Source organism: Colletotrichum acutatum (genome assembly GCF_030867785.1).
Source record: "Colletotrichum acutatum strain CBS 112980 chromosome Unknown BDZ83scaffold_19, whole genome shotgun sequence".
Taxonomy (NCBI): Eukaryota; Fungi; Ascomycota; class Sordariomycetes; order Glomerellales; family Glomerellaceae; genus Colletotrichum; species Colletotrichum acutatum.
The window spans coordinates 445,668-461,408 of NW_026849013.1; the positions used below are offsets into that span (position 1 = coordinate 445,668).

General features: G+C 55.7%; 4 protein-coding genes across 4 annotated transcripts; all 4 read right to left on the reverse strand.

Moving 5' to 3' along the window:
* Positions 1-172: 172 nt before the first annotated feature.
* Positions 173-2,201, reverse strand: BDZ83DRAFT_749470 (TFIIH p62 subunit domain-containing protein; the record flags this gene model as incomplete). Its single annotated transcript, XM_060513771.1, has 2 exons — positions 173-2,007; positions 2,060-2,201. 2 exons carry the CDS (start codon positions 2,199-2,201, stop codon positions 173-175), a joined length of 1,977 nt encoding a protein of 658 aa, XP_060368243.1.
* Positions 2,202-2,992: 791 nt separating this feature from the next.
* On the reverse strand, positions 2,993-4,411 carry BDZ83DRAFT_571158 (uncharacterized protein; the record flags this gene model as incomplete). The annotated part of the gene is made up of 3 exons (XM_060504383.1): positions 2,993-3,509; positions 3,560-3,889; positions 3,948-4,411. 3 exons carry the CDS (start codon positions 4,409-4,411, stop codon positions 2,993-2,995), a joined length of 1,311 nt encoding a protein of 436 aa, XP_060368244.1.
* A 3,932-nt stretch (positions 4,412-8,343) lies between these two features.
* BDZ83DRAFT_717320 (uncharacterized protein) lies at positions 8,344-11,399 on the reverse strand (the record flags this gene model as incomplete). The annotated part of the gene is made up of 4 exons (XM_060511938.1): positions 8,344-8,561; positions 8,615-10,824; positions 10,903-11,281; positions 11,339-11,399. The coding sequence occupies 4 exons, from the start codon at positions 11,397-11,399 to the stop codon at positions 8,344-8,346; spliced, it is 2,868 nt and encodes a 955-aa protein (XP_060368245.1).
* Positions 11,400-13,483: 2,084 nt separating this feature from the next.
* BDZ83DRAFT_610587 (peptidase M16 inactive domain-containing protein) lies at positions 13,484-15,593 on the reverse strand. The gene is made up of 4 exons (XM_060507599.1): positions 15,255-15,593; positions 14,998-15,172; positions 14,103-14,941; positions 13,484-14,041 (listed from the first exon to the last, which is right to left on the reverse strand). The coding sequence occupies exons 1-4, from the start codon at positions 15,513-15,515 to the stop codon at positions 13,946-13,948; spliced, it is 1,371 nt and encodes a 456-aa protein (XP_060368246.1). The 5' UTR covers positions 15,516-15,593; the 3' UTR covers positions 13,484-13,945.
* Positions 15,594-15,741: the final 148 nt, after the last annotated feature.

The window sequence follows — 15,741 nt, forward strand, 5'->3', positions numbered from 1 at the left end:
GTTGGAGAAGAAATGTGTATGGTATGGCTCGATGTGATTTGCTTTTTCCTGAATAAAGCTCCTGATGATTTCGCATTTTGATATCTCTTATACAACCCGACTCTATTTCTCTCTCCGCCGCAAGCCCAGGACGTACATCCCTTGTCACCTCACCTCACCTCAGGTGCAATCTTCAAGCCTCGGTGGAAAGCTGAACCCCCTCAGCAGCAAGAGCCCGCTGATAATCCCCCTGCGCCCTCTTCAGCGCTTCCAGCGTGGGCTGCATAATCGCCAAAACGGCCTTCCTCCCGCCCTTCTCGTGCTCGGGCCGCCACCCGCGAATCTTCTTTCCTGTCGCCTTGTAGTGATCCATAATCTCCTTCTTCTTGGCCCGGATAATGTCGTCGCGCGTCTTCTCCGCTTCGTCGGCGACGGCGTGGATGCGCTCGGCCGAGCGCTTGAGGGACTCGACGAGGTACTGAAGCTCGTTCGCGCGGTCCGGGTCGCCCGACAAGAACGCATTCCAGAACTGGTGCAGGAACTCCACCGTCGTGGCGTGCGTCAGCTGGCACCGCTCCGCGACCTCGACGGGCAGGCCCATGGGGCGGGACTCGTCCGCCGCCGTGTCGCCGTACTTTTGCGCGCGGCGCTGCCGGATGCCCTTCATGATGTCGTCGCCCGCGGCTTTGCGCGCGGCGCGGGAGCCGACGTGGGGCGGGCGCCGCGTTCCTCCGTCGTCGCTGTCGCTGTCGTCGACGATGCCGATGCCCGCGCGGAGGTTGAGGCCGCCCGCGCCGTCCGTCTCAATGGTCTCGAGATCGGTCTGAATGTCAAAGAGGACGTCCGAAGGATTCTGCTTGGCGAAAGCGAGGGCGTTTGCGGATTTGGCCTCGTCCTTTTTCGCAAAGAAGCGGTTCTGCTCCTTGATGTTGAGTATGATTTTGTTCTCCTTTGCGTCGCCGCGCAGGTCGCGGAGGGCAATCTCCGCCCACGTCGAGTCTTCTTCGGCCTCGGCGCCGGTATCGCGGTCCGAGGGGGCCACGTTGGCGAGCATACGCTCGCTGAGACTGTTGAGGGTGTTCACAATGGGCACGTTCTTGCGCGGCCGCATCTCGACGTCCTTTTGGTTTCCGCTCCGGAAGCCACCCTGGTTCTCCTCGTTGCCGTGGACGTCAATGATGTGCGGCACGCTCTGCGCCATGCTCTTGCGCTGGAACATTGTCGTGTTCTCGCTGGCATCGTGGGCGTCAAACAGCGCGTCGCGTTTGATACCCTCCTTTCTCTCGTCCGTGATCCTATCTCCCTTCAACGTGCGGAAGAGCTTGCTGAGGAAGAAGCGGGACCAGAACTCGCTCTCGGGGACTTTGGGCACGTTTTCGTCGTAGAGCCGCTTGACGAGCGGGTGCTGCGCCATGATGAGCTGGACCATCTCTACGGTGATGTCGAGCTTGAGCACGTCGTTCTCCAGCCGCGGCTTTATCGCGGGGAGGACGTTGTACGCGCCCTTTTGCTGGTTCACCTCAATGGCGTGGGCACGCAGCAAGTTTGTGCGCGTCGACCAGAACTGCGCGTTGAAAGCCGCGTCCGATATCGACTCGGGCTTGGTCGCGCGCGCGTCCATGTACGTCTGGTGTAGAGTGCGGTCCTTCTTCATAAGGGACTGCTGCAGCTCAATGTCACCCTTGAGCTGAGCGTCGTCGAACCAGCGAGCGCTGTTGGGCTTCGCGTTGGCGGAGCTGGCGAAGGCCATGGACGAGCCACCGCCGGCGCCGGCACCACCACCGCTGGCACCATTTGCGCCGTTGGCCGCGTTCGGTGTTGAGTTGCCGGAGGGTTTGGGGACGTTGGGATCGCCGGAGCGGATATCGGCCAACAGCCTTGAGAGCAGATCCTTGATGGCGTTGGCCTCGGACCTGGCTTCTGGTGATGTGAAGTGGAAGAGGTAGGGCACTTGTTCTGTTGCATCTGGAGGCTTCTCAAAGATCTTGAGCATGACCTTTGCTGCGCTGTCTGGTGTCTGTTGCAAATCTGTGGCCCACGTCAGTCATGCATAGTGCTGTCTCGTGTGATGAAAGCTCACTTGAGATATTGGCAATCACCAGGGAGACCGTAGGCGGGCCATTCCCAGGTGCTGGAGTCCAGATGACGGACTGCTGATCCGGCGTCAAGGTCAAGACACCATCCTTCTTCTTGAAGGCCGTACGACCTGACGGTATCGCCATCTTTAGTTTTATGTGATATGCTTAGAAGCTGCTGTGAAGCATAGCGTTGAGACCTTCACTTCGTCACCACCCCGCCAAGCCACCTCAATGTGAACTCCCTCCTTGCCTCGAATGAACCGGCCTCGGTCTTCGCAGGGATGAGACCCGGTACGTCAGGAGCGGCCCACCAGCCAGATCGACAGTCAGTAATCGCGTATGATTCAATAATTCTGCAACGATAAGAATTTATCGCTCAAATGCGGAAATAATGTGGTAGCGTGGAATGAGAATCGTTCAATGTCTTTCACCTGGGATTGAAGTCTCGAGGTTCAAAGCTCCAGCCACAGGAGCGTATGCTGCCTGAAGTGGCTGTCGATTGCCAGCTGGCGTTTTCTTGCCAGCTTCTGACGGCCCGGCAGGTGTCATACGTTCAACCTCACCAGACGACAAGCCAGTCACTGGCGTATTCTTGACATCAACAACCACAATCACCCCAGGTGCATGTCGCCTAGCACTGCATCATCGGCATGTTACACAAAAAAGCCATGTCTTACAACGATCGTGGTGATTTGCTATCAAGCCTATCTGGCGTACTAAGCTGCCAGCCAGCCTTTTCCCATGTGAGCCAAGAACCAGTCCTGGAAAGATCCATGCTATCCTCAAAACGCCAAAATCTCAGAAAGCCAGAGTTTGTCCCCCGTGTCTATGGATGCGTGTCCCCGTATCTCGTCCAAGTCTCATAAAAATGTCGTGAACCTTTGGACAATACATTCCGAAGGGCAGAAAAGTTGTTACACAGAGGCCCGCGAGGCTTAGATGTGGTGTCTAGCGCGGAGGGAGCGGCGACCGTGGGCTCTCTTCTTCTGCCAGACCAGGACCTCGGTTGTGCCAGACTGGCATTTGGTGCCAGGAGCCATACTCATGAGCACCGACCACTGTCCAGAGGCACAGCGCTGGAAATGAGTGCCGGAGACGCAGTTCCACTGGCCCTCGGGGGTGCAGGCCTTGCCGGGGGTCATGGAGCCGTCAGCAGCATCACCAGATCCGGCGCCAGGCGAAGGAGCTGCGGATGGAGCGGCAGAGGGGGCAGCCGAGGGGGCGGCTGAGGGAACGACTGCCGAAGTGGGAGCAGGCATGGCGGTGGGTGCCGCAGATCCTTCAGTGCACTCTTCGCTGGGTGAAGCCGGAATGCTGACGGTCGCGAGTGTGGTCGGTCGGGCAGAGGCAACGGCAGAGTTGCTAGAGGCCGGGACAGTGAGGAAGACGCCGCCAGGGCTAATGGGAGTCAGCATAATCACAGTGACATGGGTGAGACATGGGTGAGATTTACTTACAGTCCAGCAGATGAGGAGGCGCCTCCAGCAGCGCGAGTAGTCGACTGGGAGCTCGGCTGAGAGACTTGAGAAGCGGCCGGAGCGGACGGGGCAGGAGCGACAGCGTTGGCAGAACTGCTGGGAGAGCTGCTGCTACCACCTCCAGAGCTGCCACCACCGACTGCGACGTCACAGGTGCCGACGGGGGCAGCGGTCTTGGTGCCGGCGTTGGTGACGTCTCCAGGAGGGCCGGGGTTGGGGAACAGAACGTCAGATCCCTCGACAGTGCTGCAGCCGTTGGCGATGTTGGCCTTGAAGATCTGAGGACGGCTGGCGAAGGGAGTGGAAGCGCTGCCGCCTCCGCCGGTGGTGGTGATGACCGCGCAGTTCATGTAGCTGTGGAAATAGGATTAGCATGGTCATGGCGGGAACCAGAAGGTGAGGATGGACATACAACTCTCGGTTACCGACATTGTTGAACCAAGTCCAGGCGAAGAGGGCGTCCTTGGCAGAGGGGGTGTCGGCAGGCAAGGTGAAGGTGAGAGACGAGGTGCCTGCGACAGGACAGTTACCGATGTAGCTGTGGATGACGGTGAAGGTCTTGCCACTGTCGAAGGAGAGGGAAGCCTGGCAACTACCGCCGTTGTGGTTGGCACCGCCGGCGATGGTCATGTTGTACTGCTGGCCGGCCTGCCAGGTAGCGACGGGAGAGGCTGCAGCGGTTCCGAGGAGGTTCAAGGTGCCCTTGCAGGGGAAGTCGCTGCCAGAAGCGCTCAGAGGGCTGGTGATGCTGTAGTCAATGTCCTGGCCGGCGAAGGGGTTCTGCTTGGATCGCAGAGGCGGCGGGTAAGTGATGGCCATATGAGCCGCGGCTTGGCCGGCAAGCAGCACGATCGCGGAGACGAAGGTGGACTTCATGATGTCGTCTGGTGTTGGAAGACTTCGGTCTAGGATGAGGGTGGTTTGAAGAGGATGATGAGTTCTTTTTTTTTAGGTGGGCTTCGCCTCCAGGTGTTGTTGACAAAAGCTTGGTTGTTCTTGACTGGAAGAAGGATGGATGGATTTTTTCTGTAGGGTCAAAGAATGGATTTGCTCCTCGTCTTGAAATGTGTGTTGGTCTGTTGATTCTTAGGTCGAGATGGTTGAAGAATTGTTGTAGGTGAATGAGGGTGAGTCGGTCAAATCAAGGTGAGTGAGACGGGTTGTCTTCACTTGGCTTTATCTGAATGTGGTCTTGAGAGTCGAGCCGGCTCGAAGAAGGAGAAAAAAAAAAGTCGGGTGACTTTTACAATGGAGAAAGGCGGTCGAAGGAATGTGTTCAAACGTCCAAACAATGAGGCTGGTCGGGAGTTGAATAATACCGGCGAATACGTAACCGTTGAAGATTTCAAAGTGGCAGGAAAGGAAGGAACGGCAGTGAGGCTACGAGTTCTCCACGTGTAAATGGGGACGAAAGTAGGCCAAGTTGGGCTGAGTCTTGTAGCAGTCAAGAGCGTGGATGACGCAACAACACTGGACGAGGTTGAGCAACAGAAAGAGAAAATTGTAGAGATAGAGGTGAGAAAGGGGAAAAAAGAAGGTTCCCAAGAACTCGGATCGAGCTGCTACGAATGAAGTCAGGTGAAGATGAAATAAGAGGGCTGAAGAAAGGCGGGAGGCCGTCACGGGCTCTTTATTGTCGAACAAACCACACCACTCAGCCGGCGCATCAGTATCTTGGCAAAGGAAAGGGTGCGAACAAGAGGGGGAGAGCCGCTTCGCTTCCAAGGCTTGCCAGGGTTGAAAGGCCTGCTCTCTCACTCTCTGACTTCTCGTCCAGTGGCAGCCCAGAACCTGGATTCTGATCCATGAAAGTGAGGTAGCCATGCGGCCTGGCTAGCGGTCGCGGGGTGTGCCTCTCTCGCGCCGCAAGTCAACCCCTGCCCTGGGCGCATGCACCCTTCTATTCTTCATCGTCATCTAGCAGGTCTACAATGAGATACCTCGGATGCCCATGTTGGATGCCTCCAGCCAACGAGTATAGCTACTTAGGAAGTGATGGATATGTCAACCTGCAACTCGGATACTAGTAGAAAGCAGAAACCGTAGGGGAACCCTTGAGATATCCCTTCAACGTAGTGTAGGTCCAGCATGGACGGCGTGTGGTTGATATCCTCCCTTTTCCTCTCCCTCTGGATTCTTCTCACAACGACCCAAGGTCCTGGCGCAATTCTCGGCTCCTCCGTCCGTCCCCTTCCTTCCTGTCCAACAACGGCTCCGTCCTGAAGAAAAACTCGATAAAGAGAAATCCCCGAGTTGCGCGCCCCAAAGGAGCAGCAGCTGGATTCCTGTCTTGTGCCCCTTGCACCCTTGCTCAACCCGCCTGCTGCCGCCTTGCGGGTCACTCACGAACCCCCCGGTCAGGTCTCGCGGAAAGCGTTACAACTCCAGAGTCACTCCCTGCCATTTGGCCGAACAGATCAAGGCAAGGCAAGGGCAGGGTACCAAGTCACACCGCACCTCATCGCATGTTCTCGGTGCGATGCGGGTATGTCGGCGAAGGTACCTGTAAGTTGGCCCTCCTCCTCACCGCGGGGCCACTCTTGGGCGACAAGAAGCGCGTTTGTCTTGTCTCTGATGTGCGGATGAAGTGGCCGAGACTCTGGAGAGAGGGTGAGAGAGGTGTGGGACGTGGTCCAAAAAAGGTGGGATGAACAGACCCTGGACCGTCCAAAAAGAGACAAAGTGCTGATCCAGACATGTCATTGGCCCAGGGACGGATGCGCGAATGGCAGGCCACAGCGGTAGCTGCAGCTGCGCGGTAAAGATGTGAAGCGCAAGGGCCGCAAATCGAACCTTGGCTGAGCCTCTGTGCCTCTGAGCTGCTTCCATGTTCGCGAAGTGCCTACCATCATACTACCATGCCAGCATACTTGAACTTGCAGTGGAAAGCCATCCAGTCCGTGTCCAATCAACCGGCCTGCGTGCCTGGCTTTCGCTTCGGTGCCTTGCTCACTGATTGGCGCTGTCCGTTTACACTCACCTCGCCAGCTTGCCTCGTCTTCCAGCTCATAGACAAACACATTAAGACAAGATACATCCCAAGCTGAGCCATGAGAGAATAGGAACAACACATCTTTCGGCAACGTGAGCCCGAGATAGTCAACACAGCTAGGTAGTTCTTACCGTCCTTCAATGTCGAACCGCGCAAAAGTGCCCCAGTCACAGTCGCAACCTCACCTTTCACCGGTGTCCGGTGGTATCTGTGGAGCGCAAAACCACCCGAGGAAAGCAAAGTCGTCGATCCCAAAGAGGGTCCAGGCCGCCCAGGTCCACACGGCTTCATTCCAGCCAGTGTTCGGTGATGCGCGGTGTGCCTCCCGTTCCTCCCCCGCCCTCAGCGCCTCCTCAGCCATCCCCGGGAACCGACCGTGACGTGATTTGGCAGACCTAGAGAAGAAGAAGAGAAAAAAAAGTAGAACTTTTCAAACGTCCAAACCACCCATGCTCGATCGGGTAAGGAGGGCGGATAAAAGAAGAAAGTAGGGGGTTCTTGAAACATGCGACATGCGCCGTCAAATGGCATGCATCCTACAACCGCCACGAATGAGAATGGAATGTTTCCTGCCATCCCCCCAAGGTACCTTAGGTACCTTTCATCCCCATACAGCCGCCAGTCGAAAATGCATACCTACCCACGCATGCTAGGTTCTAACAATGGATCCTGCACTGCATCAAGAGGCGCCGAAGGTTGTCACCCTGCACTCACACCCCATGCTGCCATCATCCTTTCTAAAAATCTCCCCACGATAATACCTTGAACTCTTTAATTGTCCACCTCAACCTCACAACTATATTCAATCCTCCCATCATCGATTAGATAGCCATGCAACCATGACCAGGCCTGACCAGACCAGACCTTCTCACGTCATTCCATTCTCAATCGCCCCGTCCTGTCCGGGAATAATACTCTTTCGAAGCCTTAAAACAGACGCGAACCACTCGTCCTTTTACCCACGATTAAAGTTTCAGCCCGAACTCGCACAATCATGTTCCAACTCCACAACTCCTCTTCTTACTTTAGGTAGTTGTGTCATGGTGTCGAATATGCCGCCTCGAGATATTCCAGCCACACTAGGGTTTTCTGTTCTTCTTCCTTTTCTCATGGCCACTCGTCCATCTCTGCTTTGTTTGTCCTTGATCCAAAAGCATTACACAACGCAGCAAAGACTGGCATGATTGACTGCCAGAGAGACCCAGAAGTTCCTATGGTCCAATCAGGTGCAATTCACTTTGACCTTGTGAAGTAATGTTTAATCATTTGGAGCCAACTATTGATAGATGGCTTTTTGGCCTACACTGTTCAACTCCTGTGCTTTTCTTCTCGTCACTAGCTCTACCTAGCTACCGCGATACACCCAGCCTTCACATGTGCGTTTGGATCATGATTGACGTCCTCACATCTCCCTTGATCCTCTGCCGTGATCCGCTTGTAAGGTATGACAGTCCCGCTCATTCAGGCATGCGTCATCTGAACCCTTTGGACTGTCTTCTCCAACCACAAGCTGACCAATACGTGACTTTCCAGTTCAGCAAACGCACTACATACAGCGAGTCCGACCCTGCCCTCCAGCTCGGTGACTGGTTGCCTCCGAACGCTAGCCCTCTCGGAGATATCTCCTTGACAGCTGCTCCAGAGGTTTCCATGGACTGCTTTATGTATTTGCTGGCACATCCAAGTTGACAGCATCCATCCCAAGCTTCGCGGATCAAGTGGTTATTCATCAACGCTAAAGGGGCCTAGATACTGAGATGTGTTGGGATACTTCTCCATGGCGTCATCGGTATGCCTCGGTGGTTTCGTCGAGCTCTCATTTGGCTTCCTCGGTGCCTCCAGGAGCGTGTCCAGGACCATTGGCAGGTGCCGAGGGAACCTGTTGAGGACCCTGGTGCTGCCCATGGTTATTGTACGGCTTGCCTCCATAATTGTTGCTTCCACTGCGGTGCTGTGCACCGTATTGATGCATCTGAGAGGGACTCGTTCCAAAGTGTTGAGGTCCGGGACTATTGTACCCACGCACATTGCCAACTAAGCCGACGTGTTAGCAATTTATTGGTAGCGACCGCCGGGTACCATCTTACCCTGACCGCCGGGTTGTTGCGGAGTGTACGCAGGCTGCTGGTACTGCACATTGGGGCTCATGCCATACACCGGTTGGCCTTGCTGCGAGCCTTGATGAACCATCATCGGCGCTGACGGGCGTCCCGGGCTGGGATAGCCGTTGGCTCCCGGAATAGGCTGAGGCGGCGCGCCATTCGGAGGCATGAACTGGTGGTTGCCAGCGTACATTGGCATTTGGCCGGGTGCCGGCACCATGCCCTGGGGATTGATGAATTGAGGCATCATAGGCGCCCCCATGGGGCCACCAGGCTGCTGCGGCACGTATTGATGGTTTTGGGAGAAGTTCCGGTAGCCACCCATCTGAGGTGTGGCCGGCCCGCCGTAGGGCTGCATCATCGGTTGGTTGTAGGGCACCTGACCTGTCGAGGTCATGGCTGGCGTGTTGTAAGTGATGGGGACCTGTGCCATACGCGGCGAAGCGAAGGACTGGGCCGAGTTAGAGTGCATCATCCGGTGGTCATCCATATTCTGGTACGGTGTATGGGGCACATGTCCATGTTGATTTTGTATAGGCATGGGCGGCATATGCGGTGACTGACGCGGACCCATACCATGCGCAGGTTGCTGCAGATGAAAGGGAAGCTGATGCTGGTGAGCGACGCTGGGCACAACGTGAGTGTGGTTCGGTGTAGCAATTGACGACACAGCGAATGACTGACGCTCCAAGAACTCCTTGGAAGTCATGAGCATCGTGGAATCCGCCTTCTCGTTGTCCGAAGGTTGTCTCCAGGTAGGCGGGGTGTCGTATGAGGGTCTCAAACCGTCGTTGTCGTCCCAGTTCCGACCCTGAGGCGGCGTGAATGTCTTGACGTGTGCCAGGATATAACACTTCTTCACATCAACTGCCTTCGTCTTCCGACGAATCAACTGTCCAGCGGATGCCGGGGTCGATGCTGTCTCTGGGGCATTGTTGGCAGCAGCAGAGCGAGGACTGGAGCCCGCGCTGGGGTGTCCGTTCGGGTTGAAGGACGTCGCAAAGGGGTTCGGTCGGAACTCGTGACTGTTTGGGTTCAATTTTCCGCCCAGGTGACTCGGGACACCGCCTGCACGCCGGAAAGCCTCCGTGTTGTTCGCAGGGCCGGTTGGCGGCAGCCGCATGTCAGGGCCACCAGGATGCTGGTTGGGAGGCGCCGACATCTTCTGCTGCTCCACGTGGCGCAGGCGCTGGGCCAAGGGCTGGCGGTTCTGTTGCGTCATGTGCTGGCCAGATCTATCGTTCCTGTACGTTTGGGCGTGATACTGAGGGCTGGCGTAAGACTGACGAGCGTTGGGGTGACGGTTCGGCACATTGGAGGGAGAAATAGTATTTGCTGGCGCCGGACGAGTAGCATTCCTTGTCTCAACGGCGGCTTGAGCAGCCGGGGCATCAGCAGGCGGCTTTCCTGCACCCTCCTTTGATGAAGCGTCCTTGCCCTTGAGAGTGGGTGTCGTCTTGGTACGAGCAACATCTTCCGCGTTCTGGAGAGCCTTCGCCTGAATCTCCTTCTGTTTATCGGGGTCCTTGGCGATGATGGAAATCAGGTCAGTAGGAACTGGAGTTGACAGCTTGAAGGTATCGGCGAATTTCTTCAGTTCTGTCAACTTGACTTCCTTGTCGGCCTTGGCCTTGCTGCTCCGAACTTTCTCAGCATTCTGCCGCTGCTGGCTGGCAAACGTTCTGAACGACTTCAAAACGTCGGCTTCGACTGTCGCAGTGGCACTCGGAGCTCCCGGGGCGCCTTCTTTGACCTGAGGAGATATAGTTCGGCTTGTAGCTGCAGAGGGACGAGCTTGGGTAGCCGACTTCTCGGCAGCCTTGGCATCGCCGGGCTTCGCGGCGACGGCCTGCTTCGTCTCTGCAGACTTTATCTCGGCCGGCTTCGTGGTCGGCTCCTGCTTCGGGGCAGTCTTCGTAGTGGGGACAGCAGGCTTGGGATCAACGGCTTTGGGCGCCTCAGCAGCTTGGGTAGCACTGCCCTTGTTGACGAGCTGGCTCAAAAGCTTGGCATCTTCGGGCTTCACTGTGGTCTGCTTCTTTGCGGGGGCTCTCAGTTGCGACGAGATGATCGCGGGGTCAATCGGGGCGCCGACGACGGTCGCATTCGAAGCGGGTGCTCGCTTGGCAGGAGGTGTGTACTTGTTCTCGCGACTCGACAATGGAGGAAAGTCCTGACGGCGGACTCCGCTGTATCTGGAAATGGGTGTTAGTTTTGGCTGCTTCAGGATGAAGACATCAAGGGGAGAGAGAGAGAGAGAGAGAGAGCCTTACTTGTCTTCCTCGTCCCCGCCCTTGTCGTCACCACCGCCAGTGACATAATCCATGACACGCTCCTCCGCAACGTGCGCCGTGGTGGCCAAGCTTCGCTCGATCTCGCGAGCCTTGCGCTCGGCAGCAGCCATGCGATCACGGTACTGCGGGTGACTTTTGTCAATGGTAGTTGTGTAGATGTTCTCATCGTAGTCGGTCTTGAGGCCGAAGAGCCGCTCATTCTCAGCGAATTGGTCCCAAGCTCCTCCACTGCCGGATGGTTTCTCCAAGCTACCATCGATGCCATCGTTGGAGTCGGGGACCCAAGGCTGAAGGGTTCGCTCGGTGCCGGGTCTGTTGTTGGAAATAGCGGTATCGGTTCTGAACCCAGATCGAGCGCCTGCATTGCAATTAGCATCATGTTTTTGCAGTGGTCGGGGTGAAGAAAAAGGCATGCCATTTTGGCCCTTGCCATCAGCCTTACCACCCATGGCCGAATCCCTCTTGTTGTAGGACATATTGTTGGACTTATTTCCGTTGTTGATTTCGCTTTGAGGCTTCTTAGGGGCGACCATCTTGCAGCCGTGGGCTGTCGAGGTAGTACAGGTAGGGTTCTTTCGACAGCAGTGCCACCTTGGCTACCAATAACCTCCAGTCCCCTGCGAGGAAGAAGTCAGCCAACGCTTTTGGTTGTTAATTTTGTGCATCAGAGCAAAGTGGTTCGGGTCGGAATTTCGAGACGCAATCGAAGATGAAGAAACACATCGAATCCAGGCGGTTCGCTGATGATCGGAAGTGACTCCGCTGAGTGCAAGGTAGAGAGTCTGTGAATCAGTGGTACTACACACCTTGCGACGGGAATCGGAGGATATATCGGTTCGTCGGGTTCGAGAATCGAGTAGTCGTCGTTGACCCTTGATCGTCGAGATGTTCAGACAGTGAGGCCGCAGCGGGCCCGACAGTTCTGAGCAGATTCACCTGCAGTAACGACAATGTTGTCCACGATTAGCTTCCAAGGGTCCAGTGGCGGGGGAGAGATACAGTGTGAAGGACAGATAGCTTCAAGTCACAGCTTGATGTGTGGTTGGCGACGACGATACAAGCAGCGAAGAGGAAACAAGGGGAGGTGCGATGCAGTGGGAAAAGGCAGCGCAACGGAAGAAAGAGAGAAGGTGGTGTTGCTATGTCCAAAGAGTAGGGCTGAAGGACGATGCGAAGATTGGGAAGGAGGATGATGGCTATGTGTCTCACCTGGTCGAGATGTTCTGCGAGAGGGCTGAAAAGGCCCAGCAAAAAGGGGAGAGTAACGAAAGTCTCCCCCAGATATAGTCCTTTTCGAGAAGGAACTGCTCAGTTTGTGTCGCAATTGGGCAACTCCGAGCGGAGGGTTGAGAGGGGGGGAAGAAGCAGGCACAGGAGACCGGCGTCGATCGTGGGCATAAAAAAGGGCGAGGACGTGGAGGGAGTTGGGATTGGGTGTGGAGGTTGAGGTGAGGTGAGGTGAGGCTTTGTTTTCCCTCCACCGGTGTTCAGCAGCAACTGGCACCAGCAGTCCCCTACTGCGTAGGTACTGGACCTGTCCGGGTGCTGGGCTCTGTGTGGGATTGGGGGTTGCTTAACTTGGGGTACCTTCCTTCGCCCGTGGGCCCTGCCCTCTGGTGTGGTGTACTTTCGTACCCTGCGCCTTGCACTTTGGACGGGGGCTAGCGAGGAAAAAGGCGTGGTGTGGGTGTGGGTGCGGGTACGGATAGTGCTCCCGGGGGATGGCTAGCGATGAGTGGCCCCTGGATCGTTTTAAGCCCCTCGAACCAATCCACCACCATCAGCGCGGTTTATTAAAGGCACGAGACATCTCCTTAGGCTGCCTCATGTCGTTCTGTACTGCCGATACACTCCTGAGCTAAGGTCTGAGGTTGCTCTCTCAACTTTGGGGGTTCGCACTCGCACAATTACCTCATTCTTGTTCCATTGCTGCAGCCCCCAACTTCTCATCTGAGCTGGTTGTCTGGCTGCTCTGCCTTACCTTAACATAAGGTACTCAAAAGAGGTACCTTGTCGCCCAATAATACCTTACCTTACCTCACTGAGGGGCCGTGCTCTGTGTTGTCCCCTCACCTCCATGTCCATGCAGTGTTTCGAGCAACTCTCAGTCAACATTCGGTGTACTTAGTTTATGATTGCGCCTTGTTACCTCATTCTTTCCTGTCATTGGCTATATACTCGGCCAAAATTGTCATCCTGATCTTTAACTGCTCCCAGGATTAGTGACCTCCTCCAGCTAAGGCAGTACACCAGCCACAGACCTGTCTTCCTTACCTTTCGCAATACGTCCTTGAAGTTGCTCAGTGTAGGTAGGTAGACCTGGAGGTCTTTTGGCAAATGCACCCACAGCCAATAAGCTTTTGGTCATGCCTTAAGACCAATGAGCTGTGTCCATGTAGCCTTCGTTGGTGCTCCGGTACCTCAAGACCCCTGGTGAACCGGCGGTTGTTGTAACCTTCTTGGACGGACAAACACTTTGTGCCATCCTTGGTAGTACTATGTGGCAATTTGCACTCGCTGTAGGGTACATACAGAGCCTTCTTCTTATATGCATCATATCAATCTCTAAAGGTCAGTTGCGAGAACAATGTTTGTCCGACCACATCAGAAGAAGAATCAGAAGAAGAAGAAGAAGAAGAAGCAATACCGTTTGAACCAAAGACTTATGCGTCTGTAGAGACAGCCCTCCGTCATTTACCTTGTGGAATAGACATCGAGCTTTTGGAGAACGTTATCAACCCCTGATATGTTCTTCTGAGTCCACCCTTCACTTGAGAAACGTTGACTTATGTCTCTACAGGCTGGTGATGAGAGTAGACAGCAATAGCGTGTGATCTTGAGCATAACATGGGTCCATAGGTGAACAAAACAATTTCATACGTGGGAATTAGGCAAGCTAGGCAGACACAAGAAAATTCTACTACATATGTTCACAAAGGATACATTTCCCCATTCTACCGCAAATGCTTGACTGTTGATACACGGTTCATTCGGCCGCTATAAGACAGGGCTAAATCCCCATTTATACCCGGAGGCCAAGCTCCTCAGCGTATGGCAGAGCGAACAGGTCACCAACTGCCGCAACACTGGCCTTACCCTCCAGGATCGTCTTTGTCGCCTGTGATATGATCGTCAGCAATGTGGTCTTGGAAATATGTCAGAAATATCAGTTTACTCACCGCCTTGAGCTTCTCAGCCGTAACAGACTCGATAGACTTGATGGCCTCGGTGGCGTCAACGGCCTTGCCGCTGTGGACGAGGCTGGATCCAGCGAGGAGGATGCTACCACTGCGCTTCTCCGAAGCCTCAAGGGCATCGAACTTGGCCTTGGCAATAGCCTTGGTAAGGTCCTCCTTGCTAACGGTACCCTCGGCGATGCTCTTCAGAGCCTTGGCGGTCTCCTGGGCAGCACCACGGACAGCAGAGGCCGAGCCAGCAAGCTGGATGGTCAGGAGGCCAGCGTCAGAGTATGACAGGTTGACGGTTGAGGTGGACAAGCCGGGAACAACGCCAACAGCCTTGTTGATCAAGCTGAAGCCAGTGGACCACTTGATGTTGGACTTGCCGCCCAACAGAGCCGCAAGTACGGCAAGCTCAGGAGAAGCCTGGCCAGTCGTGGCACCGGGGAAGGCAATAACATAGGCGTTTCCAGAGGGGCTGTAGGTACGCTGCTCACCACCGAAGTACTTGGTGGCGGCGGTGTTCAGGGCCAGCTTGCCGGAGGAGGCAGAGGGAAACGACTTGAAGAACTGCTCGGCCCACTTGCTGACGTTCGCGGCGGAGGCACCATCGGCGACAAGGGCGATGTTGGACTTGGCGAAGGCGGCCTGGGCGAAGTCGGAAACGGCGTACTCGCTGAGGTAGGGCTGGATAGGGATCGAGGGCGTCAGGTTGGAGGGAGAGCCGAGGCCGGAGTGGAAAGCAACGGAGTGGGCGGAGTCAAGGGCAAGAGCAGCAGCGCTGGTGCCAGACTGCTTCAAGCGGAGAACAGGCTGAACCTCCTCGTGGAATTCGTGGGCTAGATAAACAGTTAACCAACCATGCCACATGCTCAGATGTATTTGCGAGTCTCACTGGTGTACTTGGTCTGGGAGACGACCTCGGCGAGGAGTTCCGTGAAGTAGGGAAGGTCATCGCGGAAAAAGCTGGCCTCGAGGACGAGGGCTTCACGGGTGTGGTATGCGGTCAATTGGCTGCCAAGGAGTTCAGACTCGCGAACGATGCGCAGACCAGAGCGTTTTGTCGTGTTCTACTCGTTGAACAACGTGTCAGCGCATTGTCTACGGATATATGGAAAAGATTCCAAGGGTTGAAAACAGGTCGCATCGTACCTTGAAGGCGAAAGACTCGAGGCCAGCGGCCAGACCGGGAAGAGGCTGGTATCTCGTACCGGCCTTTGCCACGATGGCCAACTTGGTCGTAGGGCCCTGGGAGTCTCTGGCAGCGACCTTGACACCACCAACGTCGGCGGTCTCAAAGGCGCCGGAGCCAGCAGCAGCGCTGGCGAACCGACGACCCGAGATTGTGCGAGCACAGCTCGAGTTGCGGAGGGTCTGCTGCGCAGCCCTCGTGAGGGACGGTCTAGAGATCATTGCGATGATGCGGTTGCCGACAATTGGCAGATCCAGGTTCGTGACGCTCAATTCGTCGGAGCTTCAACAAGAAAGTGCCTCGTTCACATCCCGACCAATTTTCGATCCATCGAGCGAGGTTAGCTACGGGTCACTCGTACCATCACGTGATGAAAAACTGCCTTATCCCCGAACCTCCAATGAAAGGCCGTCTGATTACCTGGCACAGGGGCCGAACACTCCACTC